This window comes from Taudactylus pleione, unplaced genomic scaffold (genome assembly GCF_031769625.1).
Source record: "Taudactylus pleione unplaced genomic scaffold, aTauple2 ptg000711l, whole genome shotgun sequence".
Classification (NCBI taxonomy): domain Eukaryota; kingdom Metazoa; phylum Chordata; class Amphibia; order Anura; family Myobatrachidae; genus Taudactylus; species Taudactylus pleione.
In genome coordinates, this window is record NW_028285113.1 from 5,567,191 (window position 1) to 5,586,058 (window position 18,868).

General features: G+C 48.9%; 1 protein-coding gene across 1 annotated transcript in view; it reads right to left on the reverse strand.

The window, feature by feature from the left end:
- Positions 1 to 618: 618 nt before the first annotated feature.
- ANGPTL5 (angiopoietin like 5) overlaps positions 619 to 18,868 on the reverse strand; it is a 56,263-nt gene continuing 38,013 nt past the window's right edge. The window contains exons 7-8 of the mRNA XM_088456703.1: positions 4,462 to 4,647; positions 619 to 935 (exon numbers count right to left, since the gene is read on the reverse strand). Of these exons, the coding sequence (XP_088312829.1) occupies positions 619 to 935; positions 4,462 to 4,647 (503 nt within the window). The remainder of the gene's footprint in view (positions 936 to 4,461; positions 4,648 to 18,868) is intronic.

An 18,868-nucleotide genomic window follows, 5' to 3' on the forward strand; every position in this document is an offset into this window, starting at 1 on the left:
TAGATGGGAAATTTGTGTGTGATAAATTGTTGGAGGTTGACGCGAAATACCGTGTACTAAAATCCTTTGTAAAGCTTCTACAGGAAGTTTGAAATTGTAATGTCCATTCTCAGTGTAGTAGACGTATTTGTTAATTTTATAGATGAGATTACTATAATGATTGTTTAATAATAGCCACTGTACCTTACCCAATCTCCAATTCCATTGCATAATAGACCCTTCACAAGTAAAAATGGATATAATTATCTGTGCAATGGGGCTGCTAACCAGGAACTGGTAATGAGGAAGATTAATATCATGATTTATAGCTTCTGTTTATTGAATTTTGAAAATGAATAATACATAAGGAAAATTGCCATGTGGAATTTAATTAAATTTTCTAGCAGTAGAATACTTGGACTGGAAACCTTATATCCCATTAAGGGAATGCAAATAGCGTAAAAAAAAACAAAACTTAAAGTACCACAAGTAATAGAAATATATAAATACAAAGATCTTAAATAATATTATTTTAAAAATGTTTATAGACACTTTGCTGTACTTAATAGGTTCCATTTAAGAGTGCTGTATATTCATTATTTCTATAATATTAACAACCAAAATGAGTAAGGAAATCAATTAATGAAAGGGGAAATGAGTTCTCTTAATTTTAATTGAAGCAGATTTGATTTTGACAATTGCATTGTTTTCTTTCCATGTGTCCCAGTGAATGCCCGAAACTTCTACAGATCTTGTCACTCGGTGAAAATCATTCAAGTTGGCTAAACCGCACTGACTGAACCACCAGCCGCTCCTGTTGTTGTGCTGACTGCAGCTGGTCACTTTGCTGCCACCGAAGGTGCACGAAGGATAACAGTTATCGTTGTCTACATCATAGGTGCTGAAGGGCATGGCATTCTGGTTGTCTTCTTTCTTGTAACCACGTATAGCATCACCTGCACATAAATTAACAATTAGGCAATTTATACATAAGGATAAGTGCTAAATATTGCAAATTGTTCTAGCCACATTGCAGAGGTTCTTGGTGGGCTACATGGTCCAGTCACACAGCAATGTCGGGGTTGTGTGAGTGTAGAAAGAGAACATATGTAAGTTTTGTGTGAACTGTGTACAGGTCAGGTAATTGGGGAGAATAGTGTACTGTATGGAGGTTATGTGGGTGGGTCTGGAATTTGATAGGCTGCCTAAAGAGGTGAGTTTCTATGGAATGCTTGAAGGTTTGGAGTCTAGAAGAAAGTGTTATTGTGTATGAGAGGACATTCCACAGAGTGGGTGTAGCCCGAAAACAGTCCTGTTTAGCAGAGAGATGTATGTTGGTGTAGTTTTGTTTATGACCTTGTATGTTAGCAAAAGCATTTTATATTGGATTTGATAAGCTACAGATAACAAATGTAGGGACTGACAGAGCAGCAGCAGAACGTTTTCCGAGGAAAATCAATCTAAGTCACTACATTCAAAATAGATTGTAGGGGTGGAAGTCTATTTAGGGAAAGACCTGTAAGGAGGCTATTGCAGTAATCATTCTGAAAATATATCTTACAAGAATGTAACAGGATTTTGAAACAGATTGAATGTGTAGAACAAAGGACAGCCCAAGTCAAAGATGACACCTAGGCAGTGGGTTTGGGCAGTAGGGATGATTGTTGTGTTTTCAACAGAGATATATATCAAGAAGATAACTTCTGCTGACTGGTGGGAATATCATTAGCTTTGGTTTTGAGAGATTAGTTTAAGTTTGAGGTGAGGATAGGACATCCAAGATAGGGCCTGACTCAGAGATGTACGCTAACCTGATGGTTAGAGCACACCTCCGATGTTTTGGGGTCTGCACATGCATGCACAGACTCTCCCAAGAGCAGCATGATTGACATGCTGCAGCATTTTGGAGGAGGCAGAGAGGGGGCATGGTTGCCCACTGTTCCCAGAAATGGGGGCGTGTTGTCCCTGCTTTGTGGGAGGAATGAGGCCAGGGTCTGCATCAGTGGCTGCAGATATCCTGGCCTTGCAAGTGACCAGGACCCAGTCAGGCTGCGGTAAGCCTGGCCAAATAGGTGTAAAATTGCACTCTTACACATGTACGAGTGGCACATATCTTAATATATATTCAAATTGAAAGAATGTGGTTGCATCAAGATCAGGGGCAGACAGGAGACAATGGAAGGTGGTCAACTCCAGAAGGCAGACATGACGGAAGCACACTGACATCCTACATATCTCCATGTTCTGCTTTATGCACCCTATAACAAAACTAAGCAGGGAGCCCAGCGTGTTAGTAATGAATGCACGGATGGAGATGTGTGTCTTGGTGCTGCTCGTGTGTTATTGAAGGCAGGGGAAGAGTGTATGTTGGTGCTTCTAGGGTTTAGTAGTGAATGCACAGAGTTAGGGTGTGAGTCTGGATGCTGCAGGAGTGTTGGCAGTGAATGCAGGGGGGAGTGAGTTCTGCTGGGGTGTTGGCAGTGAATGCAAGGGAATCTGTGCAATGCTTTGAAACAGCTACTGACTGCTTCTATTTGGCTGTGGAGTCTATCGCAAAGGGAGCAATCCGACTGAAATCGCACACAGAAAAAAAGATGAGTGTAACTGTCAGATTTAAATAGACAGTTAAATACGCTGCTGTGCTTAGTAAATTTGTGTTTTTGTCCTTCCATACTACCAGCGATATCCAGCAATTTGGTTTAGAAGTCAAACATGATTCTTAGTAAATATTGCCCATAGAGAGACATTTATGAAAACATTGAAGACAAGCAATATCGAATAAAATCTTATTGGCTGTGTGGCAATATCAAGCTAGGTGGTGACAGTAAGCCATGGATTCTGGACCTTATTCAGAGGTGGCCATACGGTCTACGACCGCATGGCCGCCTCGATGTTTGGCCAGTGCGCATGCGCACGAGGGAGCCGACTAGGGTAGGGTCTCACTTGTCGTAAGCCCCGGAGAGCTTCTGGCTCTGTCAGAGCCGGAAGCTCTCCACTGACATCACTAGTGATGTCAGTGGGGCCTCCCCCAAACGGCAGGCGTTCCCATGGGAACGCCTCCGTTTGGCCTGCCACCCCCCCGGCCCGCCTTCCAAACGGGGCGAGCTGTCAATCAACATCGACAGCTCGCTCCCTTTGGAAAGAGACCCGCTACGACCAGCGCTGTCGGTCGTAGCGGGTCTCACGCATGAGCACGAAGGAGCCGGCTCCCTCGTGCGCATGCGCACTAGACAAACATCGAGGCGGCTGTGCGGTCGTAGACCGTACGGCCGCCTCTGAATAGAGCCCTGTGTGTCTAGTGTAAGATCCCGGCTGGTTCAGGCGGTGTTGGTTACTGGAAAAATGGGAGGACCCTATGCCTGTTTTTCCCAAAATGTTCTAGTACCAGACTGGGCTCAGTGTTCCGGGGCTGATTTTGCTATTGGTAAAGCATACAATATTTTGACCGATGGTGTATTGCCATCTATTGGCATGTTAAATTGTGTTTAACATGCAATTTCAATGCAATTTTGCCTTTAGATTTGCAAATTCGGAGCGATATAGCATAAAAAGCCAAAATCGCCTATAAACGATTTGTAGTAAATTTTGCCCTAAATGTTAGAGCAGGGATGATAAAAAGTAGTATTTAAAGTGAAGTGTTTTGCCTAAACCATCACATTTCCTTTAGGTTTTTGAGGGATTTTGCTGTGGCTGTCTGTGTATTTGCCTGTAAATAGTAGGCAATATAAGCAACTTGTCTCTATAACACAAGGGGCGGGATGTACTAAGGTTGCAGTGACCATTCCGCCAGTCACCGCAACCTTACTGATCGCATATGTACTAACAAATGCGATTAGTATCGCAAAGGACAGCTCTTGCGATAAGAGCTGCCCTTTGCGAAGCAGCCGACGCTGGGTGACGGGGTCTCCGTGGGACCCCGCCCCCTCCGAGCCTCGGGAGCTTCCTGCTGGTGACCTGTACAGGAAGCCCCGGGCTCCTCCTCCTCCCTGCACCCGGTGGAAGATTAGGAGGCGAGGAGGCGGAGGACGCAGGAGGAGCACGGTCTGCGACAATGGAGAGTCAGATGAGTGGGGGTCATTGCTGTGCGGTGGCGGCGAAGCGTCGGGTGCGGTAAGAACCCCATAGGCTTCTATAGGGAAACGCCAGGTTTTTGCCTACGGCTGTTCTACTTTTGTGAACATTCTAATGCTTATTGATTATATGTTGGTTTAGCCCAGTGGACATTCTAATGCTCCAATTACAGATTAGTCGAGCTATGTGAACATCCTAATGCCCCGATTGGCTACAGGTTGGCTCAATCATGTGAACATTGGGTATGGGTTAATCTAATCATGCAAACGTTAGAACGCTCTTATTAGCTATGAATTATTCTAATGCTATGAATACAGATTGGTTAATCTCTGTGAATATTCTAAAAAATGAATTGTATGGAATATAAGCACACCCATACCAGTGCTTATGCTCCAATCATAAATATTTTACCTGCAGTTCCAAAATAGCGTCCGACATGCATTATAAAGGCAGTCTTTTCATCTTCAATCCAAAAATGATCATATGTTGCATACGCCAACGTCCCGTCCTCAGCTTCTAAGGCAATGTTCAGCATAAAGCTGGTGTTCTTCTGATTCAGAATGCAGAATGTTTTCCTCAGACCCAGCCAGAACTCCCCTGCAAATACCAAAATCAAACCAAAGACAACCATTTGCATTTATCGTTTCAAAAAAGGAAGTATAGCTAAAAACACATAAGCAACACAATAAAAAGTAGTGTCTGTACATTTGCATATACTTATATGAACATGGCAAACTGCAGGATCTGATGACATTTGCCAACTCTCCCTGATTGTCAGGGAGACTCCCTGAAATAGCAACAATCTCCCTGTATCCCTGAAGAGTCTAACAATCTCCCTGATTGCACCTTACCCCCATTATGTAGCTGTTATCATTTCCCTGCATTGGTTAGAAGGCACAATGATCCCTATGGCTACATGCATTTTCTGAAAAGTATCAGTGTGTTTTCCTTCAACAAGTAGATCTTACTAACTGCTTTGGGGCTCATTAACATTTAGATGTGTGATGCTCTGAAAGTCTCTCTAGTGATGCATCACTAGCACCAGGTTCAGGTGTGTACGGTATGCTTCTGTGGCCGATCTCCCCATCGTTGAGGTAGGACAAACCGTGATAGAGAGGCAAGCCTTAATGATATCCCCTATTATAGATACAGTGACCAGTCCGGAAGGAAGGTACAACGCAGTTTTATTGTTGCAAATAGATAATCAACAGCTGATATACAATGTAAATATTAGACAAAATACAAACTTACAGTTTTCAAAACCAATGTAATTACTCAAAACCTCCCTGTCCTGTACCGGTGACCCCAGCTGGCAAATAAAGATAATCAAAATAAAACACAGTTATAGCAGAACCATACGTTCCTAAGGAAAGGAGAAAGAACATGGAAGATACAGGTACAGATTGTACCAAGTACCAGTCCAACACAAAGCAACAGTTGTGAGATTTCTGCAGGCTTCTGGGAGTGCACAGAGGGCCTGATTCAGACCCGCTCACGAGCGCATAGCGCTCGCAAGCGGGTTGATGGCTGAGCAGTGTGCACGCGCGATGTGCGCGAGTCCCGGAGCGAGTGAGAACTTCACTCGCTCGGGGCTCGCAGAAAAACAGGGCGGCTGTCGATGTTGATCGACAGCTCGCCCCATTTTGTAGGCGGGTCAGGGGGGTGGCTGGCCAAACGGAGGTGTTTCCGAAAGAACGCCTGCCGTTTGGGGGCGGCCCTACTGACATCACACGTGATGTCAGTAGCAGGGCCGGCCCTAGCCCAAATTTTTTGGTAAGCGAGTATTTTTTTGGCGCCCCCCCCGTATGCAGTGCCCCTTTTACAGTGCCCCCGGTAGTGGTCCCCCCAGTGCAGTGCCCCTTGTGCCCCCAGTAGTAAGCCCCTTATATAGTGCCCCAGTAGTACTTCCCCCCCCCATGCAGTGCCCCCTGTAGTGGTACCTCCCTATTTCCCCCCCTTGTAGTGCCCCCAGTAGTATTCCTCCCCTTGTGGTGCCCCCAGTAGTATTCCCCCCTTGTAGTGCCCCCAGTAGTATTTCCCCTCCTTGTAGTGCCTCCAGTAGTATTTCCCCCCTTGTAGTGTCCCCAGTAGTATTCCCCCCTTGTAGTGCCCCCAGTAGTATTTCCCCCCCTTGTAGTGCCCCCAGTAGTATTTCCCCCCCTTGTAGTGCCCCCAGTAGTATTCCCCCCCTTGTAGTTCCCCCAGTAGTATTCCCCCCCTTGTAGTGCCCCCAGTAGTATTTCCCTCCTTTAGTGCTCCCAGTAGTCCCCCCCTTGTAGTGCCCCAGTAGTATTCCCCCCCTTGTAGTGCCCCCAGTAGTATTCCCCCCCTGTAGTGCTCCCAGTAGTCCCCCCTTGTAGTGCCCCCAGTAGTATTCCCCCCCTTGTAGTGCCCCCAGTAGTATTCCCCCCCTTGTAGTGCCCCCAGTAGTATTACCCCCCTGTAGTGCCCCCAGTAGTCCCCCCCCTTGTAGCACCCCCAGTAGTCCCCCCCTTGTAGTGCCCCAGTAGTATTCTCCCCCTTGTAGTGCCCCCAGTAGTATTCCCCCCTTGTAGTGCCCCCAGTAGTATTCCCCCCAGTAGTATTCCCCCCCTTGCAGTGCCCCCAGTAGTATTCCTCCCCTTGTAGTGCCCCCAGTAGTATTCCCCCCTTGTAGTGCCCCCAGTAGTATTCCCCCCTTGTAGTGCCCCCAGTAGTATTCCCCCCAGTAGTATTCCCCCCCTTGTAGTGCCCCCAGTAGTATTCCTCCCCTTGTAGTGCCCCCAGTAGTATTCCCCCCTTGTAGTGCCCCCAGTAGTATTTCCCCTCCTTGTAGTGCCTCCAGTAGTATTTCCCCCCCTTGTAGTGCCCCCAGTAGTATTCCCCCCCTTGTAGTGCCCCTAGTAGTATTTCCCCCCCTTGTAGTGCCCCCAGTAGTATTCCCCCCTTGTAGTGCCCCCAGTAGTACTTCCCCTCCTTGTAGTGCCTCCAGTAGTATTCCCCCCCTTGTAGTGCCCCCAGTAGTATTTCCCCCCCTTGTAGTGCCCCCAGTAGTATTCCCCCTTGTAGTGCCCCCAGTAGTATTCCCCCCCTTGTAGTGCCCCCAGTAGTATTCCCCCTGTAGTCCCCCCTTGTAGCGCCCCCAGTAGTCCCCCCCTTGTAGTGCCCCCAGTAGTATTCCCCCCTTGTAGTGCCCCCAGTAGTATTCCCCCCCCTTGTAGTGCCCCCAATAGTATTCCCTCCCTGTAGTGCTCCCAGTAGTCCCCCCCCTTGTACTGCCCCCAGTAGTAATCCGCCCCCCTGCAGTAGAGACATAATAAAAAAAACCACTTACCTGACACCCGCTCCTGGTCCCGCCGCCGAGATCAGCTCCTCCGTTCGCCGCTTTGCATTATGGGAGTGACGCGTCACTCCCATTACCCACTGCGGGACCCGGAAGATGTCCTGCTCTGGCAGTGGGAGCAGCAGCTGATGAGTCTGTCTGACTCTCATCAGCTGCTAAAGCAAACACACAGCTGCTGGCGGCTGTGTTTGTGCTGTGTAGCGCTGACCGAACTCCGTCCGGTCAGCGCTACACACGCGGTGCAGCTGTGTCACAGAGACACAGTCTGCACCGCGGCCCGCATGGTACGCAGCTGAGGCGCCCTTCACTATGTGGCGCCTTACGCAGCTGCGTACCATGAGTAATGGGAGAACCGACCCTGGTCAGTAGTGAACTTTCTGCTCTATTAGAGCAGGGAGTTCACTGGGGCTTGCGGTGGACGAGACCCTATCACAAGGGTCTCGTCGCAAGTCGACCATCACCTGGCCGCCCGTTAAAGCTGTGGGTGGTCACACACAGCTTAGCATGCGGCTAAGCTGTGGGTGACAGGGCGACAGGGCGGCTGTCGATGTTGATCGACAGCTCGCCCCATTTTGTAGGCGGGTCGGGGGGGTGGCTGGCCAAACGGAGGCGTTCCCGAAAGAATGCCTGCCGTTTGGGGGCGGCCCTACTGACATCACACGTGATGTCAGTAGTGAACTTTTTGCTCTATTAGAGCAGGGAGTTCACTGGGGCTTGCGGTGGCCGAGACCCTACCACAAGGGTCTCGTCGCAAGTCGACCATCGCGACCATTACCTGGCCGCCCGTTAAAGCTGTGGGTGGTGACCCACAGCTTAGCGAGCGGCCTTGGGGCCGGCCAAAAAAAAAAAACAGGCCGCCCAGTTTCAGAGCGAGTGTTCGCTGTTTGCGAGAGCCTCTGAATCAGGCCCAGAGACACTAATGAAGAAGCAGGTATCAAGGTAACTTATGCAGCACACATATATGGCAATGATGGGAAAAACACCTGCAGGCCTTTGTGTATGCAGTTTTAGGGGGGTATTCAATTAGAGGCGAAAAGTACGTAATTGTTGCCTGTTTTATTCATCCCGTATTCAATTTCAAAGACTTTTTGCTAGTGCGAAAAGTCTTTGTTAAAAATCGGGGATAAGTTTTCACCATGTAATACATGGCGAAAAAAAGTGCAGAATTGGGGTCTAGGGGTGCAGGCTTAAAAAAAATAACCTGCAGCCCCGGGAGTGTCCTCTAAAAGTAATCTGTGTAAAAAAAAATTACAAAATCCTCGTGGCACCCCAAAAAAAGTTACTTGAATTTTGGGGTAAAAAAAAATAAAAAATTTGGGGACAAACTTCTAACCTAGCGAAATTGATTCTGAGGGGTTCCAAACTATGCGGCAGGTGTTTTCAAGAATGTGGCTGGTACTGTAGCAGCAGGTGCGGTGCTTTTTTGAAGAATAAAAAAAAATGAGTTTAGTGACTTAAAAATATGCTTGCACCCATTTTCATGTACCCCCAATTTGATGGAACAAGTTATTTTTCCCCAAAAAAACCCTAAGTGCTATTCTTCACCCCTTATTCTAAAGCTGCATTTATGCACCTGCCGCGGCTGTTAAAAACCCCAACTAACTTCAGCAGCCCAAATCGGGGGCACCCATAGTGATCCCCCATGTCTCGACATCCTTAGGGGGTGCCAGGATGATTTCCCGAAAATTCTATGCACTTTTCCATATTTACCTTTCCGCCGGGTCCCGTTTTCGCCGGATCCTAATTGAATACTGGGATAAAGCGGGCACGGTCCCGATACTTTATCCCAGAAAAAACGTTGATGATGGCGAAAAGTCCGATTTGTGCCCACAAATGTGAATGCGCATGAACGATAATCGTTCATCGTTTTAACTCAGAAAGTGAACGATTTTTTCAACGATTGAATGATAAACTATATCCTTATCGATAAACGTACAAATAATCGTTGTGTGTGTATGCACCTTTAGACTCAAAAAGAACAAAAAAACCCTCTCTAATACAGCAGAAAACACTCTCTGGGGCCCATTTATCAATAAACGCATTTGTAATATGATCTGGGCGCAATATTAGCACTCCAAAATTGCAGGATGTGATTATACCGTCCAGATGTATTAAATAGCACACTCAGGGACAGGGATTCCGAAAGTAGCCTGTCCCTGTGATCAGGGCCACCAAGACCCGCGGCGGGTCAGGGTAGCAGGTGGCGTGGCCTAATCGCGGGAAGTGTGGCCACGCCCCCTTCCCCAAAAATAGAAAAAAACAAAAGTTTTGCAGCGCTGCAAAGTGGCGCTGGGGAGGGGGGCGCTCTGAGCCACCTCAGCCCGGCTCAAAGCCAGGGGGGCGCGATCAGGGTGATCACTTCCCCCCACAGGCATAGGAGACTGCTGTGACTGCTGCTCAGCTGCCTCGAGCAGACTCCCACTGCAGCTCAGCACACGCTGTGTGCTGGGCTGCTGTGAGGGAGGGGGGGGCGGCGCCAGACCCGGGCCCCTGCCGGGCCCCTCAGGCCTCTGTACCCGCCCCCCCCTCTCGGCACCCCTGCCTGTGATGTGCTCTGAGTGAAGAGACCACATCAGCACTCTCTTCACTCCTGTGCATGCACAGTCTACTAAACACGCATGCACGGCGGCCATTGCTGGGGAAATTTTAAAAATTTTACAAATGTGTAGCCCATAGGCTACAGAATCACAACGCCATTTTGAAATGGTATCAGCTCCGGGGGCCAAACCAATGGGGGGTGCGGCTGCTGATGGAAACAGAGGGACTGCAGCGGATATCTAAGATATCTGCTGCGGCCCCTACTTCATACATTGGGGTGATACTAAATATTTGCAGGTATCCCCCGAAAACGTGTGTTTTCAGGGAATATGCCCAATATTTAATGATAAATAGGCCCCTCTGTTTCAAGGAAAAAGTTTTTCTTTTTGCTAATATACGCAAAGTAAAGCAGAATACATGCCCGAGCAACAAAGAAAGAGCTTTACATTTGCAAACAGCCAATCACATGCGGTTTTCTAGTGCTGGTGATGTTTTCATCATCAGTTTATTTGCACCAGCCTCTAACCAACAAATGATATGGCTTTCTCAGGTGTAAATGCATCTGTGTCCTCACCAGCCTGTGGGCATGCCCTTACAGTACTTGGCCTGGAACGACACCCTGTAGCCAGGATCGCTGCTGCAATGCCGCCAGGGGCATTCTTTGGGTGCTCTAGACCCACACCCTACAGTCTGTACAGAACGTTCCAGATCATGCTGCACTTCCCGGTGTTGTCGACCCTGCTCCCATTGTGCGACGTCATGCGCTCTCGGGGAGGGGACACCACAGGGTGCACTGCAGCCCTGTTATGGCGCTGCCTCTTTCTGCAAGCAGGCGTAGGTGGCAAAATAAATTTACGCTATGGAAACTGGTGCTCACTCTGCATCCAGCCCTTTATACATAGTTGCCTACTTTTGAAAAAGCATTTCAGGAAGATTGTGACAGCCCCACCTATGATCGCGGTGGTAAAGTGGGCGTGTACTGCTACATCTCAGAGGCGTGTCATAAACTGACTTACATGTGTGATACCCCTGTCAGTTTTTTTTTTCCATAAGATAATACAGCACTATTGGCCCCATAGCCAGGAATAGTGAACTCTCACCGACCATGCTCTCTCTGGACCCTACTGAGAATGTGCAAATAGAGGGGAAGAAAATGCCCCTTGGTCAGTAACTCATTTTTGCGGGAAAAATACCCCCCACTCATTGGTAGCCTGGGTGTCCAGGCAGAGAACCTCGGGGGCGGTCTGTTGCTGTGGTTTTTCTGGCCATTCAGGGGAGTTGGACAAGCAGGGAGGAGAGGGGTAGTTCATAAATATAGCACCCCTGGAGAGGGGTCAGTCAGTAGGATTTTTCTGTGGAGTGCCCACAGAAAAAATTAACGAAAATCGTTTACTAAAATCGTTCATTTACTAAATCGTTGTGTGTGTGTATGAAGCTTTAGAGGTATATTTCCTAAAGTGAGTTTTTAAATGTGGAGATGTTGCACATAGCAACCAATCAGATTATACATAACATTTAACTAGCACCTTCTAGAAGATAATAGCTAGAATCTTATTGGTTGCTATGGGCAACATCTCCACATCTAAAAACTCTCACTTTAGTAAGTATACCCCTTAGTGATGCCTAATCGTGAATAAGTATTTTGCGAGCATGTATGTGATGTATACCTGGTAATCACCAGACCTGTACAGCTCATTGTATGGGCGGAGTATGCTATACGTACATGCACTTTATTTTGTGTGTAAATAACACCCGTTTTGTGATTAACTCCAACTCAAAATGTATAATCTGTAGTCTGTAAAAGAACATTTGCTGTACTTTTCTTGCAAATTCTAAATGACTATAATATGACAACAAAATAAACCCAAGAGGGAACATTTTAATGCAAGTATTCTAGAGATGCATAATGTTCCGCTTGTCTTCCATGTGCCTAATAAAATATGTGCATGCAGTGTGTGAGTCACAGGGGCTGGGTGAGTCAGTACAGAACCGTCTGGCCAAGACATTGCAAGAAACTTTCTGATGTGGAGAAATAATTGAATGAAGTGATCTCTTAAAGGATGGTGAGACTAGAAAAAGAAGAGCCTTCACAACCAATCCAACTATTATAGAAAAACACCTGTAATCTGGCTGGTTGCTATGGGCTACAGGACATATTTAGGAGTCAATCCAATTAAATGCGAATTGCTGTTTTCTCTTCAATATTCGCTTAGCGAATTCATTTTGCAATCCAATTAGCAACTTGCGCTGAACCAGAGTGAATTCACATTATTCCATTCGCACCTCCATGAGAGTCAGAGATGGAAAGGAAAATCTTTATTTTAAGGTTAAAATTTTGCGACATGGGGCTGAGCCCCTTGGGAAACCCCCCCCCCCCCCTAATAACTAATTAGGCAATTGGAAGTTTCCAATTGGCTTAATTAGTCCAATAATTACATGTAATTTTCTGGGGTTATAAAAAGTGGCCTCAAATTACCCAAAAATCTACTTTTTTGTTATTACAGGCTCACCAGATTTAATTACAGTATTTTTTAAATTGAAAAATAATTGTTTTTTTTTTATTGTTTTTTTTTACAATTTTCCAATGTGCCCTCAAAGTACCCCTATATCTCCATTTTTTTGTTACTTTTTCTTTGCATTTTTCGTTTAATACGTTTGGGATTTAACAAAGAAAGTTAGCTTTTTATCATTAAAAAAAACAAAACACAAATCAGCCATTTGATACGATTTAAAAACCTTCCGTACTTTTCCAAATGCCCACAAACAGCCTTCTACACGGTCCTGGTAATGAAATTATCTATTTTGTGGGGTCCAGGATGGTCTCCCCACTGTTTCATACACTTCTCTCACATCGCATTTGCCAGTCAATTCGCAAACCTCCGCTGCGAGTACCATGAATAGGCATTTTTAATTGGATTGGAGAATTCTCGGGAGCGTGCATTCGTGTCTGTGAGTTTAATGAATCAAACTCACTACTAGCAATTTGCACCTAATTGGTTTGACCCCTTAATGTACTTCAAAATATATTATCATTATTATTATTTTCATTATTATTATTTATTATTATTATTAAGTCATTTATAAAATGAACACATATTACGCCAGACTTTACAGATAATTTCTAATGATGCACATCAGATCCTGCCCCAGTGGAGCTTACAATCTACAACATTATATTTCCTACACGGGCACACACTATGGTTTTTTTTTAAACAAAAAGCCAGTGCTGCATGTGCAGTATAAAAGGGGCTGTCGCCGCATGGGCCATTAACATTCTAGCCAATGCACAATGCGGCTTATGAGCCTGACTCTAGGTCGGACACAGTGTCGATGCCGCATGTAGTTGGCCGATGTTTTAAATCTGTGCTTGTGAGAGTCTCACAGCCCAAGCTCCCTGACTGTCAGCGCCCAGAGACGACCTTCAGGTTCGGACGCAGGTTCTGTGAATTTTAGTGGGTGTTTCCGGGAGGTAACGGGGGTGCCAAAGCTGACGAGGGCGTCTCGCTGACAGCGGCTGCATGCAAAGAAGCTGAACCACTCACACACCCACTCACAAGCTGCACCTGCCTGAGATTTTTCAATGGTGCGGCGGATGGTACCGTCTAAAGACGCACAGAGGCCAGAATGCTCGGTTTCAAGACGCTGCAATCGGGCGTCTCAGTTTTGTCAAAATAGGCCGCAGCCTTAGCATAAGAAGCAGAGCAACGGTGCCAAAATACGTAGCAGCATCCGCGTGTGACATGGAATCAGGCCCAATATAGGGTCATTAATGGGCAAATATGACTGGAGTCCCATTTGCCCCCGGGATCGGGGCCAGAGTGGTAGCATACCTGTGCACTCGCTCCCTCTCTGTCACACGCCGGCCTGGAGACCCCAGAATCAGACCCCGTCGCTTACCTGTGCGGGCGCTGACCCGCGCTGTCTTCCGGCTCCCGCGCTGTACGCTCCTTCCTCTTCTACCAAGGCAGTCTCCGCTGTTGTCCTCTGGAGGGTCCCGCTGCTGTGCTGCTCCCACGCCGGCTCCTGCTGACCGCTGGTCCCCGCTGACTACCTCCAGGAAGCGCTGTCCTCCGGTCCATGGGCGTGGCCATCTTGGATTGCCCATGTGACCCCACTACCACCAATGAGGAGCCTTCTCCTTCTCGCTCAGCCTGTCAGCTCCCGGTGTCCACTATAAAAGGATCCCCAATGCTCACACAAGTTGCCAGTGCAACTAGTTTCTTAGTTTAGCTAAGCAAGCCTTCCCACTGCGCTCCAGCCGCTCCACGTAGCCGCTCAGCTACCAACGTCTACCCACGGCTAACCAGCCGCTCCACGTAGCCGCTCAGCTACCAACGTCTACCCACGGATGACCAGCCGCTCCACGTAGCCGCTCAGCTACCAACGTCTATCCATGGCTATCCAGCAGCTCCACGTAGCCACTCAGCTACCAACATCTACCCACGGCTATCCAGCCGCTCCACGTAGCCACTCAGCTACCAACGTCTACCCACGGCTATCCAGCCGCTCCACGTAGCCACTCAGCTACCAACGTCTACCCACGGCTAACCAGCCGCTCCACATAGCCGCTCAGCTACCAACGTCTACCCACGGCTATCCAGCCGCTCCATGTAGCCACTCAGCTACCAACGTCTACCCACGGCTATCCAGCCGCTCCACGTAGCCACTCAGCTACCAACGTCTACCCACGGCTATCCAGCCGCTCCACGTAGCCACTCAGCTACCAACATCTACCCACGGCTAACCAGCCGCTCAGCTACCAACGTCTACCCACGGCTAACCAGCCGCTCCACGTAGCCACTCAGCTACCAACGTCTACCCACGGCTATCCAGCCGCTCCACGTAGCCACTCAGCTACCAACGTCTACCCACGGCTATCCAGCCGCTCCACGTAGCCACTCAGCTACCAACGTCTACCCACGGCTAACCAGCCGCTCCACGTAGCCGCTCAGCTACCAACGTCTACCCACGGCTATCCAGCTGCTCCACGTAGCCACTCAGCTACCAACGTCTACCCATGGCTATCCAGCCGCTCCACGTAGCCACTCAGCTACCAACGTCTACCCACGGCTATCCAGCCGCTCCACGTAGCCACTCAGCTACCAACGTCTACCCACGGCTATCCAGCCGCTCCACGTAGCCACTCAGCTACCAACATCTACCCACGGCTAACCAGCCGCTCAGCTACCAACGTCTACCCACGGCTAACCAGCCGCTCCACGTAGCCACTCAGCTACCAACGTCTACCCACGGCTATCCAGCCGCTCCACGTAGCCGCTCAGCTACCAACGTCTACCCACGGCTATCCAGCCGCTCCACGTAGCTGCTCAGCTACCAACGTCTACCCACGGCTATCCAGCCGCTCCACGTAGCCACTCAGCTACCAACGTCTACCCACGGCTATCCAGCCGCTCCACGTAGCCACTCAGTTACCAACATCTACCCACGGCTAACCAGCCACTCAGCTACCAACGTCTACCCACGGCTATCCAGCCGCTCCACGTAGCCACTCAGCTACCAACGTCTACCCACGGCTAACCAGCCGCTCCACGTAGCCACTCAGCTACCAACGTCTACCCACGGCTATCCAGCCGCTCCACGTAGCCACTCAGCTACCAACGGCTACCCACGGCTATCCAGCTGCTCCACGTAGCCGCTCAGCTACCAACGTCTACCCACGGCTATCCAGCCGCTCCACGTAGCCGCTCAGCTACCAACGTCTACCCACGGCTAACTAGCCGCTCAGCTACCAACGTCTACCCACGGCTGACCAGCCGCTCCACGTAGCCACTCAGCTACCAACGTCTACCCACGGCTATCCAGCCGCTCCACGTAGCCGCTCAGCTACCAACGTCTACCCACGGCTAACCAGCCGCTCCACGTAGCCGCTCAGCTACCAACGTCTACCCACGGCTATCCAGCCGCTCCACGTAGCCACTCAGCTACCAACGTCTACCCACGGCTATCCAGCCGCTCCACGTAGCCACTCAGCTACCAACGTCTACCCACGGCTATCCAGCCGCTCCACGTAGCCACTCAGCTACCAACGTCTACCTACGGCTATTCAGCCGCTCCACGTAGCCACTCAGCTACCAACGTCTACCCACGGCTATCCAGCCGCTCCACGTAGCCGCTCAGCTACCAACGTCTACCCACGGCTATCCAGCCGCTCCATGTAGTCACTCAGCTACCAATGTCTACCCACGGCTATCCAGCCGCTCCACGTAGCCACTCAGCTACTAACGTCTACCCACGGCTATCCAGCCGCTCCACGTAGCCACTCAGCTACCAACGTCTACCCTCGGCTATCCAGCCGCTCCACGTAGCTTCCTAGCTACCTCGTTACTGCCGCATTCCTCAAATTCCTGTCAGTTCGCTGCTGTAATACAGATCCAAGGCCCAGTCCGGGAACACAGCTCCTAAATTACACGCTTGTGACAGTTTGCACTGGCCAGATGGACTCGGCAAGTGGTCAAGGATCTGGGATAGAAGCCTCGCAGGATGTACTATCCCGTCTGGAAAGACAGGAGACCTCTCAGGCTCAGCTGATCCAATTTATCCAAGATATGTCGTCATGCCTGGACAACATTCAGTCCTTACTGGCTCATCCCACTCCCGCTGGCTCCCAAGCCGCCTCTCCTCCTGTGGTGTCACCTGCTCCTCCGGTTCTACCTCTTGCTCATCTTCAGCTTTCCCCTCCGAGCAAGTTCGATGGCAACCCCAAATTATGCAGGGGTTTTTTAAACCAATGCAAAATCCAATTCGAGCTACAATCCGCCAACTTTCCGATGGCCAGAACCAGGGTGGCATATATCATCTCTCTACTCTCTGGCCAAGCACTCGATTGGGTCTCGCCCCTTTGGGAGAAGTCTGATCCCCTGCTCTCCAACTACCCCGAATTTGTTGCTACATTTCGCAAAATCTTTGATGAACCCGGAAGAACCACTTCCGCATCAGCTGATATTCTACGCCTCCGTCAGGGCAGCAGGACCGTCGGCCAATACGTAGTCCAGTTCCAGACTCTGGCTTCAGAACTCAATTGGAACGAGGATGCCCTCATCGCTGCCTTCTGGAGTGGCCTTTCTGAAAGGCTCAAAGACGACCTAGCTTCCCGTGACCTTCCAACCAGTTTGGATGGGTTAATCTCTCTCTGCAACAAGGTGGATCTCCGTCACAGGGAGCGTGCCTTGGAAAGAGGCAGATTTGATCGTGGAAGGCCACGTCCAGTTTCCCGCTTACCCTCTCCTCCTCTGGGCGAAGAACCCATGCAGGTCAACCGCTCTCATTTATCGGCTGAGGAGCGGCAGAAAAGGCAGAGGCAGAACCTCTGTATGTACTGCGGATCTCCTCAACATTTAGTTAAAACTTGTCCCATTCGTCCGGGAAACGCCTCCTCCTAACTTATGAAAGAGAGGTTAAGTTAGGAGTTGCCATTGAATCACAAAGGAAGTCTGATTCCACCATCCAGGCTCATTTAAAGTGTCCTCGAGGTTCCAAAGCTGTATTAGCTCTCCTGGATTCCGGAGCGGCAGAGAACTTTGTCACTACTGAATTTGTCCAGAAGCATCAAATCCCCATGGAAGCGTTGCCTCGAGTCATCACTTTAACCGCCATCGATGGTAATCGCATTTCTAGTGGAACCATCACCCATCGTACAACACCACTTAAACTTACCATTGGGGTGCTCCATTCCGAACAACTATCCTTCCTAGTGATTCCCAAAGCCTCTCATTCTTTAGTCCTCGGATTACCCTGGCTACAGAGACATTCACCTCAAATCGATTGGACCACCATGCAAATAATCTCCTGGGGTTCCAATTGCTTCAAAGGTTGCCTTCAGCGGGTAATACCTATCAGATCTTCCATTGTACGGGATTCTACAGACCTGCCCAAAGCCTACGATGGGTTTCAGGACGTCTTTAGCAAACAGAGCGCAGACCTGTTACCTCCCCATCGTGATTGGGACTGTCCCATAGATCTGATTCCCGGGAAGAATCCTCCTAGAGGCCGAACCTACCCTCTATCTCTCCCTGAGACTCAGGCCATGTCGGAGTACATTACGGAAAACTTAAATAAAGGCTTCATTCGACCTTCCACGTCTCCAGCAGGGGCTGGATTTTTCTTCGTAAAAAAAAAAGATGGTGGCTTGCGTCCGTGTATTGACTACCGGGGTCTTAATGAAATAACTATTAAGAATCGCTACCCTCTTCCTCTCATTACAGAGTTATTTGATAGAGTCAAGGGAGCCACAGTTTTTTCCAAACTCGACCTAAGAGGAGCCTATAATTTAATTCGTATCCGTCCAGGCGATGAATGGAAAACGGCCTTCAACACCAGGGATGGGCACTACGAGTATCTCGTTATGCCCTTCGGCCTCTGTAATGCTCCGGCCGTCTTCCAGTTTTTCGTCAATGAAATCTTCCGGGACCTCTTGTACAAGTGTGTGGTCGTTTACTTAGACGACATTTTGATTTTTTCTCAAGACCTCCAAACTCATCGAGACCAGGTCAAACAAGTCCTTCTGAGGTTGCGGTCCAATCAACTGTTTTGCAAATTAGAGAAGTGTCTGTTTGAGGTCTCAAGTGTACCATTCCTGGGATACATTATCTCCGGAACAGGCCTTCAAATGGATTCGTCAAAACTACAAGCCATTCTTGATTGGTCTCTTCCTTCTTCCTTAAAATCCATACAAAGATTCCTAGGATTTGCCAACTACTATCGCAAGTTTGTAAAAGGTTTCTCGACTCTGGTAGCTCCGATTACAGCCCTCACCCGCAAGGGAGCAGATCCAACTATATGTCCCGTCGAAGCTACCTCTGCATTTCAACTCCTTAAGCAAGCCTTCATCTCCGCTCCCTTCTTAAAGCAACCAGACTCCACCCGGCCCTTTATCCTGGAGGTGGACGCATCCTCTGAAGGTGTCGGTGCAGTGCTCTCCCAGCGATTTAAAGATGAAAA